At 41.4% G+C, this 20,835-nt stretch overlaps 1 protein-coding gene across 3 annotated transcripts; it reads left to right on the top strand.

Annotated features, from left to right (window-relative positions):
* Positions 1-576: 576 nt before the first annotated feature.
* Positions 577-20,690, top strand: ano5a (anoctamin 5a). Of its 3 annotated transcripts, none has more exons than XM_070971725.1 (20): positions 577-806; positions 4,310-4,377; positions 9,736-9,843; positions 11,169-11,237; positions 12,154-12,438; positions 12,570-12,689; positions 12,835-12,950; positions 13,046-13,180; positions 13,269-13,374; positions 13,510-13,570; positions 13,856-14,007; positions 14,834-14,908; positions 15,822-16,050; positions 16,213-16,391; positions 16,507-16,604; positions 16,731-16,861; positions 17,234-17,439; positions 17,538-17,737; positions 18,351-18,456; positions 18,651-20,690. In XM_070971725.1, exons 1-20 carry the CDS (start codon positions 737-739, stop codon positions 18,879-18,881), a joined length of 2,745 nt encoding a protein of 914 aa, XP_070827826.1. In that variant the 5' UTR covers positions 577-736; the 3' UTR covers positions 18,882-20,690. The 3 variants fall into 3 exon arrangements, with proteins under 3 accessions (XP_070827826.1, XP_070827825.1, XP_070827827.1); XM_070971724.1 differs by lacking the exon at positions 14,834-14,908 and adding an exon at positions 14,379-14,459; XM_070971726.1 differs by lacking the exons at positions 577-806; positions 4,310-4,377; positions 14,834-14,908 and adding exons at positions 8,585-8,790; positions 14,379-14,459.
* Positions 20,691-20,835: the final 145 nt, after the last annotated feature.

Genomic DNA, 20,835 nt, shown 5'->3' with positions numbered 1-20,835 from the left:
TACCTGAAATCCGTGAGTACACTTGGTTTCTCTTCCCTCTCATAAAGTGCCAAAAAAGATGCCCTTGCCTCAGAATGTTTTTGTTTTATTCAATTATTCAATTTTATTGACAACACGTCATTTAAAAAAAAAAAAAAAAAAAAAGGTTTCTGATTGGCTGGCAGGTGTTAAATCGCAAACACTCTCCACGTGCTCTCATCTGGAAAACCGACATCTAACTAGAATCTAAACTGACTGCATTTCCTTTCTTTCCTTTTTTGGTAAGCAGAAAACTGAAGTGTAAAAGTGCAATACTAGTTGTTTTGTTTTAACGTTAATGACCTTCATGAAGGAAAGTTCGCCTCTAACATGTTTGTTAGCTAACGTTAGCTTCCGTTTGCTAACACCTGTTAAATATATGAGCCGTCCGTTAGTGTCCGTTAAGTCCTAACGTGCATAAAATGAAGGCATCTTGGTACAATATCCGTTTATCCCCAGCCAGGCTCAGACTATTGGCTTGTGGCGTGGAGCCACTCCCCTCACAAACCTCCCTCTGTGCGGAGGTGATGCAGCAGTCCTTCAGTGGGTGAAGGGGGCAGTCTGCCAAGTAGCCTGGTCCGCTAGCTGAGGAATCGCTGGAGAGGACGGCAGCGAAGGGGAAAGGCTCGGAGCTCAGGCGGGACAGAAGGCGTCGGGCTGGGGGTACCCTGGTGCGCATGAGGACCGATAAACACGGGGGGTATACGGGAGACTCGACATGCACCGAATAACGGGGAAAGCGGGAGAGGACAGTTTAATTGAGATGAGCCCAACCGACTCTTTAAGCGGTGAGTAACATTAGCTAACAGCCGGAGCCAGCCGGCCGGTCTGCCCTCGAGCTCCGTAGCTTCATGTTTAAAATGTTGCTATGAAGTTACTGTGTTGACCTTCATTAGTGTGCAGATACCGTCCCACTGGGAAATCAATGAATTCTGAACTGAGGTTGGTATTCCCCAGTCTGTACGACCTGAAGTTTTCGAGAGGCACTAAACAAACATTACACTTAAACTACAACCCCCCCAAACGTTATTATGAAAGAATATTGTGTTGGTGCTTACTCCAACTGACACTCTCTAACATTTCTAAATTGACAGCAGGGGTAAACAGCACATGCTGCATAAAATGAAATGTGCTGTTATATGTTCCTTCCACAACTTAATTAAAAGTGTTTAGTTGTCAACTATTAAATTAATAGCCAACTGTTACTATACTATGATTGATTAACCAGTTTGAATATTTTTTCAAGAAATAAAAGTAAGAATTCTCAGATTACAGCCGCTTAAGTGTGAATATGTTGTGGTTTCTTCACTCCTCTATGATGGTAAATTAATATCTTTGGGTTGTGGAAAAAACAGAGCATTTTAGGACATCTTCTTAGGCTTTGAGAAACACTGATTGACATTTATTTATTTATAGACCAACCTACTAACCTTCCGTGAATCACAGAAATAATTGTCAGGTTAATGGTCGATAAAAATAATAATTAGTTGCAGCCCTAAATGTAAGTAACATTTGCTCAACTATTTTAAAATGCAGACTGCACATTTCCCCTTTAACACCATAACCAGCTCATGGTCTGGCTTTCTTTCAATGAAAACAGCAGTGACTCAAAACCAGTCAGCCTCTGACAGCTGGCCCGCTTACTGGAAACACCCTGTCACTTGCAGACAGCCACGTTATCCACCAGCACAGACCTCAAATCCCTCTCTGCTTTTGGCTAAATTTGAATTATAAATTCTTGGGACTGTGTTTTAAGCCATTTATGGTGTTGGAATGGAGTGTGCTCCTCCTCAGCAATCATTACCTGTTTGAATCAATGTAAAGTGTTATGTTTCATCTGCAACATAGAGAGAAGCATATTATAGCAGTCTCTCTGCAACTGAAATGTGAATGATCACTACAGGTTCATGAACTATAGTTACTGTTACCTTGGTGTTGTGTGTTTATGATGTGTTGAGATAACAGCGGAAGCGGTGTTTCCCCCACCTCACATTCACAGCTCCACAACACAAAATCACAGTAAGTCTTGATTATTTTAATGTAGAAGTACGGGCACTGGATGTAACCTCCAAGAACAATCAGAACTGAACATCTATATTTTATTCCTATTGTGTGACAGAGGGTCAGCAAAAGTGAATTTTCAGGTTGTAAATATACACTCAGAAACTCTCACTGTTAATGTTATATATCCCCAGACTGCAAGTATTTCCAAATTATACATTCAGAGTTTAAATGAATGAAAAAAAAACATATAATTTGTGAGTCTTTAAATGTAATTTTAAGGTAAATGCGAATGCAGTCACACAACTCAAAACATGTGGGAAGCTGAAGGTCTCACAGTTTACTTACAAATCATTGTGCACTATATTTAAATGCAGATCCAAACCACGTTCAACATAATGTAGGTAGATTCCCGAAGTACCCGTGGTTGTGGTTTGACCATGCAGAGTTAGACTAACATGGATTGTTGCATCAGTGCTCGCCCTTACTGTAAATATGGATTTCATTTATCTAGCATTGTCTTGTGAGCTGGTCTGTTAAAGTAGGGGAAGGGTAACATGAAGATAAAACCAGCCACTTTGTTTATATGCAAAATTAAGGAGTTTGAGGCTGCCGAATTTATGTTACCACCCCTGCAAGGTGGCAGTGGTAACACTGAAATACTATGTGTGCAGAGTACAGCTTTACAGAAACTTAGTAGAAACAGCTTGGAGGTCATATCACTGTTATATCAGTAAACTGCCGTATTTGTTGTTGTTTTAGGATTCAGCCAGATTTGCCTTTTATTATCAGTATAGAGTTGTAAAATAACTTTGTGTAAATAATACACAAAAGGTTTGCTCTCTTGAGTCTGTTTGCTCGCTGCAGTAATAAAAACGCGAGACAGAAGCAGCCTTGTGGCATTTCCACTGTGATCAGCTGTTCTCTCTTGAACAAAGCCCTAACTGTGGAGGCTTCTTAGCTAGGTGGGAAAAGTCTCTTGGCATAGCTGAGTGGGTAATACTGAATACTGCATCCAACTGTGCAAAAATATGCTCAGCTGTTTGGGAGGAATTCTCACATGTTGTGAAAGAAATATAATTTGGAAGCAATTCAAATCAAAGTCAGTATCATAGCTGTTTTTTTTTTTTAAGGAAGGTGGAGGTTGCCTTTAATGGTGTTGTTAAAACACAGTGAAACTCTTGCATAAAAGGGTGGCTTTGTGTTTTAGCTTCAAGCCTAAATCTGTGATAAATTGTGCTGTATAGTACTGATTGTCAAGCAGTCTTCTTCATGGGGTCACTGCTGGTAGATAACAGTTCCCTCTGAACTTCCACATCCTGCCATGAGGCAAAAGATACTGGTCACAATGTGCATGCTGTTTGTGCACATGATAACAGTAAGTTTGATTTTCATGTTCTAGATAAACAGTGATTCAGTCCACAAAATAAAAAAAAGCAAAGGTCTGCATCGCAGGCTGTACTCTGTTCAGTTCAGGAGGGGAGCTTTTATGATAAATGTCATTCATTTTAGTTTTGAACCACTAACCTGTAGTTTGTTGATTTTGTGCGTAATAATGTAGAGACAGAGACGGTTTACATATTACAAGGTTCGAATGCTTGTTTCAGGTCTGTGTAGGCACTTTTTCTGTGTCGAGTTCAGACTAAATATAACCTCAGAGACCATCAATTAGGACATTTCTATTTTAAAACACAGACACTGAGGCTGAAACCTTCTTTTGCTTTTTTTTTTGTCAATGGTGGTGCCAGCAGTACATGATGTTTGTTTTTGCTTTTCCATCTGACCTGCCATTTGCTCATGTAAATCTTTTTTTTCTGATAATGTTCTCTGGAAGGCTTTAATTGCATCTCACAGGCAATGAAGGGCATGTGAAAGCAGAGTTTTATCATGGTTAAAGCCATATTTCATCACACAGGCAGCTTTCGCTTTCAAACACATTCAGGGGGGTTGCCAGTTATGTCAGTTTCAGTTCCTGATGTCGCTCATGTAGCAGTAGAATCGCAGCACAGCAACATGGTTGTCTGTATACAGTGATCCTGTTCAGTCATGCTGTCTGGCCTGTGGGAGCACTGCCACAAAATGCTGCACAAATATAGACCACAACATTGGTTGTAAGTCAGCGCTCCTCTCAGGCAGTTGTTCATGTGCCTGAAACTTAACTTTACAGCCACCAGCCTGCCTGTCTGAGATTCACTATGCTACTTGTTATTCTCCTTCAGTGGTTAGAGAATGCTTCCATACGTAGCACTAGTAATTCTATTGTTAATCTAGTGTTGCTTTTGTCTTGCAGATGATATAAATGGCTACCACCAACATGCCTCATCCAGCGCAGGATCCCTCCAGCAGGGACAGTTTGCGGTAAACACCAAACTCAGCACATGCTCACATTCACTCAGCACCTTCATACAGACTTACTTAAAAAGCAACTTATTTTGCCTTGATTGTAGATATAGTTTCTTGTCATACAAATTCAGTTAAGTAATTTCATAACATCCCATGTTATTTCATAACTTTACAAGTGCATCAGAATAGTTTGCAAAATTGGGTCTGTCCTATGTATGTTAGTATTTTGCTTTCCAAGACAGACGTATAAAAGATTTCTCTTTTAAAGTGTCATATTTACACCTGCATCCTAAACTCTGTAAACACGGTAGCAGGATGTTCATTGTGTACAAGTGAAATGCTTTATTTAGATTTCCCTCCTTCTCTCTCTCTCCACTTAACAATTGTTTTCTTCTTGTAAGTCCACTAATCAACAGCCCAATGAACAGGATTTAGCTTTTGGATTTGAATAGAGCCCACAACTAATGGTCTCATGTTTGAGATTTCAGCCATTTTTCCAATCTGGTCATAGTAGTTTACAACCTGCAAATGACATGAGAGAGTCAGAGCTAACCTTTATGCTCCTGTCTATTCTCCTCCTCTCCCACTGTACTTAAAGTCTCCTTTAATGCCTGATGTGTGTGTAGAGACCTGTGAGTCTCTCAACACCAGCCTGGCCTCCCTGGCCCCCTCTGATCACAGCGACAGCCCACAGTTTGAGGCTCTGACCTTGGAGCAAATCAATGCTTTGACTGGGGTAAGACACCAGCCGAGGACGCAGATGGATGCTGCTGTGTCAGTGTCTGCGTGTTTGTGTTATCTCACATTATCACCGAACTCAAACCTTCAGAAGACCTGAGTGTTATCTGTAATGTCTGTAATGATGTGTTAACTTAGTGCAAGTGTGGAGTGTCTGACACTTTTTAATCCATGTGATCAGCCCTGTAAGGTTGCTGCTATAGTTTTAGCTGTTTGCTGTTGAATTTGTTGTATTGTCAGGCTTCCCCTCACTCTCCACTCGGTTCCTCCACAGCTGTCGAGAAAGCGGGCGCTATTCCTGAAGTTTCGTTCCAGGGTATGGCATGGTAAAACAGGCTTGTGATGTGATGCAACCTCATGCATACAGTATGTCTGTCTGCTGCCAGCCTCTATTTGCTTCTTGAGGAAAGTCTGTTCAAGGTTGAGTTTGTCCACTGGGATTAGATATTCAGAGAATGAAGCTTGGACATCAGAGCTGAAATCAATACACATTTCTTGGTAGAGAGCGGATAGTGTCTTCTGGAAGGCATGTTTTTTACTGCAGAGAGTTATGGAAACTTGCTGGCATGAGCTATGTGTTGATGCATCATGAGAGTTCATTAAAAATGGAAAAGGCCTTTTCACTTGCTTTTTCTCACCTTTGATAATCGTCTGCTTCACTGAAGAGAACACAACAGCCTGGTGGTGTTACAGCATAATTAGGAAGTGCACACCTGCATACACTCACACACACACACACACACACACACACACACACACACACACACACACACACACACACACACACACACACACACACACACACACATTCAACTGCCTGGCACCCCATTAACACCTGCTTGTAAAATGTGATCTGTATCTGGACACGTTATCTGGATAAGGAAAAACGCATGTTAATGCAAGGTGTAAATGTGTCGTTTGGAATGTGATCAAATCTGACTGACTTCATCTGGAGGTTGTCTGGCTCACATTGGGCTCAGATTTTAGGTTGATGTGAATGCACTCATACACTGCTGGCATCCGTAAGCTACACAACATACAGATATTTGTTTTTAGCTAGCACATGATATAGGTCGTTGTTCAAATTTAGAGAGGCAGCAAGCGACAAGGAAATTGAAAGCTATATGGATGGGAAATGAATGATGTACAATTAGAAATAAGTGTGTGTGCGACGGTGTGCACTGCCCTTGTCTGTGCACCTCATCTGCTGGAAGCAAGACTTTTATTTATCTCGACACTGAGTAGTCTACATGGTGGTGTTTCAGCACACTGGGGCTAAGTGACGCAATGTTTTTTATACAAAGGAAGGAATAACTGAATATAGTACATTAGCTAAATTTATAAGAGGGGACGAATGAGAATTTGTCACAGACAGCATTTCACAAAGTTTATAAAGTTTCCCTTAACTCAACATAGCTCACAAAACTTTTTTTTAAGAGAGTCTGGCCCTGATTTCCCACCACTTTAGATTACTAACATGCAGGTTTTGCTCTTGAGAACAGAGTTTCAACCTCATTGAGGATGATGAGAATGCATTAACAATACCAGGTGTAAACACAAAGGCAAGAATGGATCTTTTATTATTTGCATAACCTATCCAGATACAGAACCCATTTAAATCCAGATATAAATGGAGTGTTGCTTTTTTTAAGGGGACATATCTATGTGTGTATGTGCGTGTGTGTACTTTTAAGTGTATACTGTCTATACTGTAATCATGACCCTGCCCTGAGCTTATGACAGGACTGAACTGTGCTGTGGCTAACCATATAGGCTTCTTCTTTTGAATCCTCTAAAATGTGGTCTTCCCTAAGGAGCATGTAACTCATTTTAATGAAAAGTGGAATCATTGCCCTTTTTAACAGAACCTAATCTTTCGGGGAAAAAACACCATGCAGTAAGCTTTTCTAGTAACCTGGTTCCCCCCAGCTAAAGGCGACGATTTAGCAGAGTGGAAGATAACATCAAGGAGTTTTAGAGGGAAGGCAGCTGCTCATCTATAAATTGCCTCTGTAAAGAAGAATGGAAACAAAAGCTAAGTGTATGGCCCAGAGAAGTTTCAGCTGCATGCAGCTTTTCTGCGCTGCTGTCGATGTGAACTTTAAGCGAGGCTTACTGAACCAGATACAAAAATTTGGAAATTGGAGTGTTCAATTTTCCTTTTTTAGCTCTGAAGAAAAACATTATCTTCTGTGTGCCAAGAACATTCTTGACAATTGCAAAGATTTATTGCAATGAAATAAAGCTATAATCCAGAGATATAAAAGCAATCATTTACTAAATTTAACTAACAAAACAGAGTTATGTTCTTTGCTTTCTTTGAAAAAGATGCTTCAGTTTTATATTGTTAAGAAATATAGCCAACAAAACAAACAAACAAGAGGATTTCACTCTTGCCATTACATTTTATGGTCCTAATATCAGAGTGCATTAGAGACTGAAGTGTAGACAGTGAAACGAGACAGAATAGTCAGGATGGTTTCTACATCATGGTTATATATTTAAAATCAAAGAGGTGACCAGCTTCATAGAAGTTATGTCCCAAACTCTTTTATTCCCAAAAAGAAATGCTTTGAAAATAATATTTTAAAGAAACCCCTCCCTGAAACTAGTAGCCTATTTATCTTACACCATGTTCTACATTTACCCTCCCTAATTAAGATGAAAGATGTACATATGTCTCAACAACCAGTAGTTAGGGGGTTGGTTGGCAGATGTATAGAAGTCTGTGGCCTCTGCCAGCTTTACTGAGCAAAGCAGGTCCCAGCAGATGCCCTGATTCCATACGGCTGATCTATAATTACGCCAAATTAAAGAGTTTCTGCAGCAACGTCCCAGTTAAAGAAGGCACCCACCCTGCCATGATCAGCATCCAATCCAGTCTGCAAGGCAATGGAGACCAGTGGTTAGAATGTATGCATAATTTGGAATAAGAAAATGGTTGAACACGTAGACACAAATTATTCTATTAGTTCGTCCAGTAACAACTGGGGTGGTAGATCCAGCTGAAGAGCGAAAAACAGCTGTTTCACTTATAGTATATTTGTAGATTTGTGCAACATGTCTGTGGTAACTTACAAGCATTTTTCATTGATAGTGTAGTGTTTCCGCTTTGTGCGCTGTTTGGTGAGGTCTTCAGATTGTATAGTTCATAAGTTTCAAATAGTCGACTCAGACCAGGGGGATTATGCACCAGTTAGTTCACCATTACCAGCCCCATCAGACCAGATTTCTTCACGTTGTCAGTTGGCTTTTAAACTGAGGTTTTACTGATGATCTGAAATTTTAGACTTGTGTGAGGGACTGTTGCTTTTGCTCTCCTGATGGTCAGTACTGTGATGTCACCTCCCCTTTTCTGATGCTGCACTCTTATTACATTAGCCAGCTAGCTAGCTGGCAGCAGCATCCCCCTTGCTGATGTCAGCTGTAGGAGTCTCCTCTATTTCTCTCCTTGTATCTATCCCTCCTCCTGTCTCTCTCCCTCTCCCTTTTCTGGATTTCTGAGCAAGTGAGGGCTTGTCCTGGGACGTGAATGGTCTGGATGGAGCTCCTCTGGCCGGGGGATCAGAGTGAAGTGAGAGTGAGAGAAGCAGTGCTTTCAGGGCTGGACTGTGCTCCCTGGAGAAAGGCAATTTTGCAAACGGCCTTTCCGCTGATGCTTCATAACCATAAAGGGAGTAGACCATGGAGGTAAAGTGCTCTTCCTTTCCTCCCAACCCCCACAGTGTTGTGCCAGTCGACAGGCAAAACTCTGTCAGAGCTGCAGTACAGTGTGCGATGTTGTAGTTTTTGTGATGCTAAATGTATGACTTCTTTGAACCGTCTGCAGTCCTCTGTAGGTAGCGTCTTTAGCGATGACAGAGGTTCATAGCCTGTGGTTATTTTTAGCTTTCTGAACAGCTGAAGCAGCACCGACAGCAAGCAGTCATGCTTACTGTCCTCGCTTAAAGCATTCCTCTGTAGTTCATTTCTCTTCAGCCCTGTAGCTTCTGAAGAGGCAGCCATTGAACAGTTAGTGTTTGCTGATACACATGCTTGGAATTTCTTAAGCCACCAGTACAGGTGTTTTCAGATACTATGTATACCAGGACTTACATAACCGCAGAGGCAAATACAGCATACTAATGTGAGAGTGTGAAGCCTGATATGACTGCTGGATGTCCCTGTTGTGTAGAGAATGGTATGTATGGATTTGTAGTTGTCTCCACACATCCTTTACTGTGTTGTGTTTACTGAGTTGGCATATGACCTGAAATCGAAGCATTCACAGGATTCAGGATTAGATTCTGTGATACAACCAAGATTTTTTTAAAAGCTTACCCTCTTCTTGGTCAATAAATCCTATTAAGGGGACACAAGCAAAATCCTAGTCATGGCACATGCCCTCCATTTAGCATGCTGGTTGTGTATGGAGTGAAAATATGCTAATCAGTATTTTTGTTGTTTCAGACAAACAGTAGAGTGTGATGTGGTGTGGACGCCTTGTTCTTTGGGTTTGCTGTTAGCCACTGACACAAACTGTAGTTTGACTGTCTGGTCTGCTGCGCTGAATGCATCCAAAGACTTGTTGAGCTGATACTGTTCCTGTGCGTGTGTGTGTTTAAACACTGTGACCTCTGTTCTATCTCATTTTAGATTGACAAACAACAACTCAGTAAAGACTCCGTGTTCTTCCGTGATGGCGTGCGCAGGATTGATTTTGTCCTGTCCTACGTTGACGATAAAGATGGCGAGAGAAAACAGGTAAGAAACAACTTCTTGGTACTGTGTATACACAATACATTTAACTCAGTGGAAAGACAACGAATATTATTCATTGTGGTCAAACAAATAAATACTTGAAATCCCAAAATATCACACTAAAGAACAGCTGATGTTATGTCCTCTTCTTGATTAAAAAGCAAGAATTCTTTTGGACAGGATATCCCCAGAGTTCACAGTGTGTGTCAGCAGCATACCCTAAATACCACAACACTGATTAAGTTAGATAAACTGTTATTTTCAGCTTGTATCAGTAATCCTCTTAAGGAATTTTCAGAGAAGGTCACTTCTAGAAAAAGACTTAGGACCTTATTTTCATCAGTAAATGAACAGTTTTAGTGTTTCCATGCTGTTGTCTTTTTGTGGCTTGTCTCTTTTATCAGCTGTGTAGTGCTGAAAGACTGTTAAAGTTTGATACTGAGCTGTTAGCCTTCACATCTGGGTGTTACCACTCCTTGGTGGCTATGAGGCAGTTTACCCACAGCCTCGGCAGTGAATCAACACTCAGACCTCTGGCATGGTCAGGAACTTGCTCATTTTTTCCACTGTTCACAGAAGGACAAACAGGAGACCAATTCCTGTGTGTTATCCTCATGAGTTGTAAAATGTGACAGTAAATTACTGCTCTAACAAGGACAAGCGTTTTTTTGTTTTTTTTTTCTGTCCGCCTATTTCTGAAAACATAATTCCAAGTGTCATATGGTAATGTTATGTCATACTACTGCACTACCACGAACAACTTTCACTGCCTGTTTGCACTCAGTGATTGCTCATATTGAAAGTACTAAGCTACTGTCTCTTCCTTGCCCACACTGGTTTGAACAGCACTTGTTTTTAGTTGTTTCACACCACTTTTATACCTACTGCACTGACTGTTCACTTTGGTTTCACATGTTTATTTGTGTTTTGCATTTCATCTCACATTGACTTAATAAGATCTGGTCAGTTGTTGAAGCTGTTGAACTATTTATTTCATTTATTTATTTAGATTTTAGCTTGATGTACATACTTATTAGCAGTATTCAATCCTTATTGCAGTTGCATATGATACAATGTGATAAACATTGTGCATCATATTAGTGCATGTCTGTATATTTCACAATCTTAACTACATGCTACGCACTGTTTTCATGTGTAATGTTTATTCAGGCTCTTTTATTTCAAGTTTTGTGTATAATAATGTTTTCACACAGTTTGCATGTACTTAATGTTATGGTACAATAGATTGTTGTACGATGTTAAATAAAGGAATCCAATTTACATCAAACTAATAAATATATGTATTTGTGCTTTGTTTTCTTCTAAAGGAGAGGAGGAAGGTGTATGAGGCCAATCTGGAGAAAGTCGGCCTGGAGTTGGAGACAGAGGATAAATCGGTAAGACTGTGATTGATTAGGATTCATGGAAAGGAAACGCTGCCATTTATCTTCATACTGTATATTAGGACTGTACCTAACAGTCTTTTTGTTATCCATCAATCTAACGATTATTTTTTCCATTAGTTGATTAATCTAAAAGCTAATTTATTTTATTACTCTAAAGAATTTTTTTACTCGTCTAATATGTTGAGGAGGAGCAGTCATATGCACAGCACATAAGTGCAAGACTATCAGAAAATAACATAAATGAATAATCACAACACTGTCATTATTAAACTTTTGTGGCATGGGGTAAGTGTGCACGCAGTACATACTTTCATATTTGTATAGAAAAATGTATTTACCCAAACTAAATATCAAGACGTGTCTCATTAACATTTTAATACTTTAGTCAATCTTATTTTCTTGAAAACAAGTAATACCTTTGTACTTAACTTAAAACTTAAAATGACTATGGCATGGACTCATTCATCACTGGAGTTATATGCTGTGAGGATAATCACTGGCAAAAGCAAATTACAGAGAGTGACAACAGTCTATAATAATACAACAAAGTTAGATGAATCATGAGGTAATGTTACGTTACCAGAACAGCAGCAGTGCAAAATCTTCTTTTAACATGGGAGCGATGAAGGAACATTTAGAAAGAAGTGACTACTATTAACAGAAACAGTTCTGTTCTGCACAACTGCAGCCATCTCTGCGACGCACTGACACACGTTACACACATGGATATATTTCCATATTTGATTTTGTCAATGAGTCCCCTCAGCTCTACTACATAGTTAACAAACTATGAATTTTGCATAAAACCTGTAAGATGCACTCCTTTTATTACTGAATTGTGTTTTTCAGTTTGTGAATCAGTAGCCCTACATTCATTATACTGTGACATCTGTCTCACTGTCGTCAGGAGTCAGAGGATGGAAAGACTTCCTTCGTGAAGGTCCACGCTCCATGGGAAGTGTTGGCCACCTACGCAGATGTGCTGAAGATCAAGGTCCCATTCAAGGCCAACGACATCCCAGACAACAGCGAGATGCCCATGAACTGGCTGTCCACTCCTTTTCGCCTGCCAGAGCACATCATGCACCCTGAGCCAGATTATTTCACAGCTCCCTTCAACAAGAGCAAGTCTGACTTCTTCCTGATCGACAACAAAGACACCTTCTTCCCCCCTTCTACTCGCAACAGGATAGTAAGGATACTATGACCATGACTGTTTTGTCTTGTTTGTGACTTTTGTGAAAACAGAAGCAACTTTCAAAATTCTGCTTTTATCCATACAACAATCAAAACTGCCAAACACTGAGTCCGTCTATTTCCCAGGTCTACTACATCCTGTCCCGCTGCTCGTACATCAGGGATGTTTGTGCCGACAAAGACAAGAAGGGAATCAAGAGGTTACTCAACAACGGCACCTACACTGCTGCCTTCCCGCTGCATGATGTGAGCCTCGTTTGCACTCATTGTTTTCCAACAGTAGCGTCCTGTTGAAGGCAATGTTGGATGTTCTATGGCAATGATGTATAATGTTTAAATTTACATAATGCAATGAATGTGGTCGTGAACTGTGTCTTCTGTGCGCATGCAGTCTAGGTACTGGATTAGATCAAGGGACCCGAACTGCGAAAGTGAGCGATACAACCTCTACAAATACTGGGCCAGATTCTTGTGTTTCTTCAAGGAGCAGCCCCTCAATCTTATAAAGTACGACTTGAAAACAAAGTAATGATATCTGATGTGTATATGCATTAATGTGGTGGTAGAATTTAATCAAACAATGTTGTTTTTCCCTTCAACAGGAAGTATTATGGGGAGAAGATCGGTATTTATTTTGCCTGGCTGGGTTTCTACACTGAGATGTTGCTGTTTGCTGCAATAGTTGGAACAATTTGTTTCATCTATGGATTTCTCACTTACGATGACAACGAGTGGAGGTGATTTTTACCAAGAGTACTAGCTTATGTCATTGTTTTAAAAGGTGTTTTATTTCTGTGTTTGAGAAGAACTCTCATTTCCCTCCAGTAAAGAAATCTGCAGTGAGGAAATCGGAGGCAAGATTGTCATGTGTCCGCTGTGTGACAAGAAGTGTGGCTACTGGAAACTCAACACAACGTGCAACTCCTCATGGGTGAGACATCCAGTCTTTTTGTTTTTGTTTATCATGATTCATGTTCTATCCATAATGTGTGACATTTAAAGGGTGGTTGTAGCTAAATGTTAAGTTTTTCATTATCGTTCTGTTTTTCATATGTTTTTCTTTCAGCAATCACACCTGTTTGACAATGTGGGAACGGTGTTTTTTGCCATATTTATGGGGATCTGGGGTGAGTAAAAATGTCTTTGCTCTGCATTTTTTATTCTCTAACCCAGTGCACCACCTAGTGGGAGCTGATGAACTGTTATTAGTTATGAAAATCACAGTTAGACACTCTCTTTATTTGAACGACCTACCCACCCAAATGACAAAAAGAACTCCCACGCTTTCACACTTACTTTGCATCTACTTGGCTGCTGAGATGTAACACTTCTGCCACCACACCAATATAATAGAGGTGAATGAGGGTCAAAGCAGACTGAAAAATGACATTTGGGGGTTGTATGCTCTGCAGTGACACTGTTTCTGGAGTTATGGAAGAGGCGGCAGGCTCGTCTCGAGTACGAGTGGGATCTTGTCGACTTTGAGGAGGAGCAACAACAGCTGCAGCTTCGGCCGGAGTATGAGACCAAGTGCACCAACCGCAAGATGAACCGCATCACTCAGGTGTTTGTGTGCTCATGAAATACTAACATGCTATATGAGTCTGTTGTAATGTACAGTTCTGGGTCTGTGTTGCTTCCACAGGCCTTTACCAGATGGATAAACTGTGTGGTAGGATTTGGACAGATTACAGTGTCTGTGGTATTAATTGAATGCAGGTTCTTCACACTGAGTTGGTTGCAGTCATTCATTAGGCCAGTTTGTGGACTGAAATGTGGTTTGAATGGAGACTCTTTGATTAAGGAGAACATTACCAAGTAAAACAGACCCCCTGTGTTTGCAGGGTATCACTAGTTCGGGGCAGACACAGACTTGTGAAACAAACAGAAACAGGGTGCTGTAATTTGTCTTGACCATATCCCACCCATCTCTAGGAAATGGAGTGGGTTCTTGACATAACTGCCACAAATCTAATGGGGAAATTGCTTCTGTGCTGGGCCACCGTGGTACTCTGGGTAAGGGTAGCACTTAACGTGGAATGCCAAATTGGTGAGGAAGAGGTTTTGGTGTGGTGTAGTTTGTGTGGATAACAGACACTTCTGGAAAGACTGAGAGGCACGAGTTTCTTTCTGTTACGCATTTCTCTGGTGGATCAGTCTCTTGAAAGAGGTTTTTGCAAAAGCATGGTTTCTCCAAGAGACCGTTAGATGAAAGAATTGGACTTGGACTGAACCGCCTACACAAAAATAGCTGTGATGGGCGACCTCTCTCTGCCTTGCATCTGAGGCCAGTGGTAATTAAAGGAACCTGGCCTTTTAGAGCTGTCTTTTCAGGATTTAACAACGGGTCACTGACTCCCTTGTCCCTGCTTTGCTTGCTTATGATTTAGGAAATGGAGCCATACTTACCCATAACAAGCAAGTGTGCACGCACATGTCTGTCTGGAGCCACCGTCCTATTCTGGGTGAGCATTGTGTCTTTGGTGTAGTTGATCAATCTAAATTTCTTTCATCTTCTACCTGTTCCCCCACCCTGTGTCTCTTGTCTTTCCCGTCATATTGTTCATCATCACCACTAATATTATGTGATGAGGGCCAGTATGTATAAAGCTTCTTAAAAATGCAGCTCTCTTAAACCTGGAGTGCAAGACTTTCACATATGCGTAACGTCCATTCAATCAAGCCCTTGCCAATCCTATCACCACCAGGTAAATATCTCTCTATTTCACGGCATACCAGGCTTTTTAAAGCTGGTGTCTGTGGTGACACTCCTGCACTGGCATACTGGAAGTGTTGCATTTTATGGCAGCTACTAATGATTGATTTGCCAGAGCAGAAGGGGGGAGCGACGGGGATTAGGTAACAGTAACTGGGTGTATAGCATTAGCCTATGGCATCGTAAGCATGTCCAGTGTTTGTGTAATTACTGTCACTGCCAAAAGGGGGAGACAGAAGTTCCACACTGCACGTTTAAGTACTTAACTGGCTGAGTCCAAGTCAGAACACTTAGCGGTGTGTAGGCGTGTCACTTTGAATCCTAAGAATTAGAATTGAAACCCATTTAAGATCAGTGTTTTACGGCTTTATACAAACGGTCCAGATTTTCTTACCATTGTGTACTCTTGTTTGTAAAAACCTTTAACATATGAAAGAGTTAACGGGAAGATTATGGTAGATGTATTTTCATGAGGCATGTGTGCACACTTCAAGCATGACGGTTACTTCTAACATCTCTGTTGGCAATAATTCAGCTTGCTTCACTCATACGTCTGGATGTGTTTTGGTGTTTGCACTTGTATCACGGGCGTTGTGTTGTACTTTTGTTCATGACTTGCTGTAGTTGTCTTTCATGTTGTCACTGTTGTCTCTGTCCTGAAGATCTCATTGATCATTGCCTGCATCATTGGGGTGATCGCGTACCGCCTGGCGGTATATGCAGCCTTCGCCAGCATCATGAAGGACAGTCCCACCACCCACCTGCAGGTGGTTGGCCCCTTTATCACGCCACAGCTGGCCACTTCTGTCACCGCCTCCTGCATCAACTTTGTCATCATCATGATCCTTAACCTCATGTATGAGAGAGTGGCTGTTTGGATCACTGATATGGGTGAGGCTCAGGGCGAGAGAACCAATCCCAGATAATTCAAGTTTATGTGTCTTTATTTGTCCCTTATGTATTTGATCCTTGACATTCTTTAAGTGTGAAAGTGTCTTCTTTTTTGTTTTATGGCTTTAGAATCTGTTTTTATGACCTTTTACTTTTTGGCAGAAATTCCCAAGACTCACCTGGAGTATGAGAACAAACTGACAGTGAAGATGTTCCTCTTCCAGTTTGTCAACTACTACTCCTCCTGCTTCTATGTGGCTTTTTTTAAGGGCAAGTTTGTCGGTTATCCTGGAGATTACGCTTATATGTTTGGCAAGTGGAGCAAACTGAGGAATGAAGAGGTAAGTTAAAACTAAATTACCTCTGTATGAGATTAACACTGTTAATTCAATTTGGGCCTGAGTTCATGTTTGTTTCCCTTGCATTCCTCCTCTCTTTTAATCTGTCTGCATTCAGTGTGACCCTGGTGGCTGTTTGATTGAGCTGACCACACAGCTGGTGATAGTGATGACTGGTAAACAGGTGTGGGGCAACATCCAGGAGGCTCTGGTCCCGTGAGTACTCTAACTGAACCATCCATCCACAGTTCATGTGTGAGCAGAAAATGTATGGAGGGGTTAAATTCACACAGGGACTGGATTGTTACCTCAGAGCTCTCTGTTGCCCCCTTGTGGCCTTAGGTGGCTGATGAATTGGTGGGGCAGTAGGAAGGCACGGAGCCACCCAGAGAGCCTGTACAGCCGCTGGGAGCAGGACCATGACCTGCAGGGCTTTGGACACCTGGGCCTCTTCTACGAGTACCTGGAAATGGGTAAACATTGAGCTCACAGTCAATCCATTACACCCAGAGAAAGGCTCAAGCTAGGCTGCATTTTAGTGAAGTCTGGTTTTAGCCAAGACCTGGCCTAGACAAATATTGGTATTAGTTTTCTTTTTAGAATACTGCAGAATTTACACAAACACAGAATTTAAAGTGTTTGGGGTGCTGGGAGAAAATAGCCTAACATCCTGATTTCAAAACTAGACAGACAGGCAGGCAGGCAGGCAGGCAGGCAGGCAGGCAGGCAGGCAGGCAGATAGACAGACAGACAGACAGACAGATGCAGTGTCCCCTGAGATTCTACAGATGGTGCTGTTTCCATCCTACTGTCTGTCTCTGACCTCTCTCCTCTCCGTGTCCCAGTGATCCAGTTTGGTTTCATCACGCTGTTCGTCGCCTCCTTCCCCCTGGCACCCCTGTTGGCCCTCATCAACAACATCATCGAGGTTAGAGTGGACTCCTGGAAGCTCACCACTCAGTACAGACGCCCTGTGGCAGCAAAGGCCCACAGCATCGGAGCCTGGCTGGAAATCCTCAACGGGATGGCTGTCCTCTCCGTTGTCACAAATGTGAGTTCTGGACTACATTTGTGTGCTTTGAACCCACTCATTATGTACCCAGCTTTACTTCTAGTTTTCCTTCCATCACTTCTTTCCCTGCTTTCCAGGCATTCATTGTGGCCTTCACCTCTGATATGATCCCTCGGCTTGTGTACATGTACGCCTACCAGCCAGAGGGTGAGATGAATATGAAAGGCTACATAAACAACAGCCTGTCTGTGTTTAATATCTCTGAGATCCCACTGGCCAACAGGCCCGAGGACGGAGAGAACCCTTTCTGGTTCAACAGCTCCATCACTACCTGCAGGTGAGTGTGATCGTGAGACTGTGAATGAGACACAAAGACTGATTTCTATGTTAATTAATGTGATGGGAGAATGACTTGCATTCTTCACTTACAGTAAAAGTCATGTAAAAATTGATTATGCAGAATCTCCCCATTCAGAATGTTATATGTTTTGATATATTACATTAGTGGGTCAATATTATATTTATATAATCCATTATATAGCAAATCAGTGCCTCAGGGGGCAAACGATACACTCGGACCTTAGACCCTGGACTCAGAGAAGGAGAAACTCCCACCAAAAAACATTTAATGGGGGAAAAACAGACAAAATTTCAGAAAAAGCAGCAGAGCAAGGATCCTTCTCCCAGGATGGACATTTTATTTCATACTTTTTTATTATGAAATGTATTCAAATGTAAGCATCATTTTAATGTAGCCAGTTAAATGAGGCCAATTTGAATTATTTTACTACTTTGGGTTGGGTAGTTCAATGACCCTGCACCCTCTATGGTCCACCCCAGGGCTGTTTCCATTGCACAGTGGACTTAAGAATGGCATTAAACAATATTGAGTAGGAGCCTGTATAAAAATCTGCAGAAATTTTAATCCCTGACATGTTCCTTCTTTGTAGGTATCGTGATTACCGCTACCCTCCTGGCCATGAGAAGCAGTACTCCCACACCATGCAGTTCTGGCATATTCTGGCTGCCAAGTTGGCTTTCATCATTATCATGGAGGTAAAACAAGTCCACAATGTATTCACCAGCAACACCAACACTTTTTGGGCAATAGTCAATTGTTACATTAATAGTAACCCCCCGTTCTCCCACACACACACATTTTTTGGATGTCATACCAACCCATGCAGAGTTCGTCCTGCAGCTCTTAGTTTTGAGGTAAAACTAATCGGTCGTGCCTTCTTCCTCCACAGCATGTCGTGTTCCTGGTCAAGTTCTTCGTCGCCTGGATGATTCCCGACGTTCCCTCTGACGTGAGGGCTCGGATAAAGAGAGAGCGCTACCTGGTGCAGGAGTATCTCCATAACTATGAAGTGGAGAAGCTGAAGATCCAGCTCAGCCACAACAGCCCCGATGAGTGTACCTGCACGCCCATGATCTACCCGTCTTTACCCAAACACGAGGTGCTGTCGGAGTGCCTCTAGCCCAGAGAGCTGCTGGTCAATCAGCTGGACATGACGGGAGGACGTGATGATGTATGGCCCTGCTTGTCTATTGTGATACCGATCATCACTTTGCTGTAGTGCCTGTCTTATTTGTGCTGCACACACAAACACACACACACACACACAGCTTTTATTTAAGTGCTAGAGGTTTCCTCAATTCACAGCCATCCCTCTTCTACTAACCTGCTGATAGTGGAAGTGCACACAGGTGAAAGACCAAGTCTCCATGCATGCCGAATCTTCAGGTGTATGAATCTAAACTCTGTCTCATATTTATGGATTTTCACTCTCTGTGTTGTATTGTTGTGCTGAGGATAATCAAAATGTTGCTGTAAGGAAAGAGTGAGGAAGTACGCTGTGTTGAAGACAGGCAACTTACTCTTGTTTTAATACAAGACTATTTATTGAAGTGCCACTAGTAACCAAAGATCAAATGCCTTAATATATCAAACTTATTATTGGTTCTATCTGCAAGTATAATATCAACTGATATTATTGGGAACTGAGAGCTTGTTCGTATGTACGGCTGTATGAAGGGTTCCAGTGTCATATACTGTAAGTTATGTTCAACAAAATTGTTTTTGCTGTTGTTGTTTTGTTTTGTATTTACAGTTACTGAAACAAATGTGAGCACTGCTTATGTGACAGCATTACCAAATTATTTCCCTCGCTCCACTGGAAGTGGGCCAGTTCATAGGCTGGTCCCATTTTGCTTCAGTCTGTAATAGCCCAACAGTTTCTCCAGGCCAAAATCTGACATGTGAAATAGCTTTTTATGAAGACAGATCTGTGCTGCTGTTACTACTGTGAGTAAGGGCAGATTGTGTCCTGCAATGGCCAGTTTTTAAGCAGCAGCAGCTGGTGCATGTTGACTGTTGACAGTGACTCCTGTTCCTGGGAGATGAGAGGTGAAAAGCTCAGACAGAGTGAAGAGAAACCCTTTTTAATGTGCCTCTGTTTACCAACATGGCAAGCTAACGAAAGCCTGCCCCTGCCTACTGAACGATGTTTGCTCCATTACACAAAGCACATCAGCCATCGCCTACTTCTTGTGCTTCTAGTTTCCTCAGCTGTGTCTGTGTAGAGAAGGAAAGATACACATTCATTTTTTTTTATTTTGCACAAAGCACTTAATGAAACACAACAACCAAAACGTAAACATGTCAGTCTCATTGTTGTCATGACACTATGTATTCATAATCAGTGTTTTGAACAAGAGCTGTACTGTAGGTAAGAAGGAGTGTCCTGATCTGAATTTGATGTTTATATTGAGCTTAACGGGAGAAAGATGGAGCTTTTTGTTTTTAATTATATGAAGGACATTTCATGTTTATTAGGCTGCCTACATGCATTTGAAGCATTTGGATTTTAGGTAGAATAGCTGCCTGGCTGTGCTACAAACTCAGGCAATTAAATCTGTGTTTGTTGCAGATGCATGTAGATGTGACCACTTTAGCGGGAACAATGTTTGATGTCCCAGTTTCCCTTTACTCAGCTAAACTTATGCCTGTCAATGCCTTAATACATCTAATACTTTGTCTTTCTAGTGTATTTCCTTGTCCTTCAAACTCACTTTACTCTTATGTCATCTTTTGTTAATGCCTTAGTTATAATATTTTATTTTATACTGTCACCATGCTTGGAAAAACAGTGACTCTGTTTACTGTATGCTTAAAGTTACATTTTAATTTGTTCATTTGTTTCTGTAATGTTTTTGTATTTGTCCTGTATCCAAGTGTGTATTGTAAACGAAGACAAATCTCCAAAATAAAGTACCAGTTCAACTTGAGTCACTGTGGGACGTGTTGGGATCAGACCTGAATACTGTGGACCATCAGTGTCTTTGCTGCAGGACATGAACATTGCTGTTCACACAGCAGATGACCTGAGAGAACACTGATTATTATTCAGTGTTTGCTCTCACTGGTGGGTG

Source organism: Chaetodon trifascialis, chromosome 10 (assembly GCF_039877785.1).
Source record: "Chaetodon trifascialis isolate fChaTrf1 chromosome 10, fChaTrf1.hap1, whole genome shotgun sequence".
Lineage (NCBI taxonomy): Eukaryota > Metazoa > Chordata > Actinopteri > Chaetodontiformes > Chaetodontidae > Chaetodon > Chaetodon trifascialis.
This window is presented reverse-complemented; position numbering and strand designations above follow the sequence as displayed.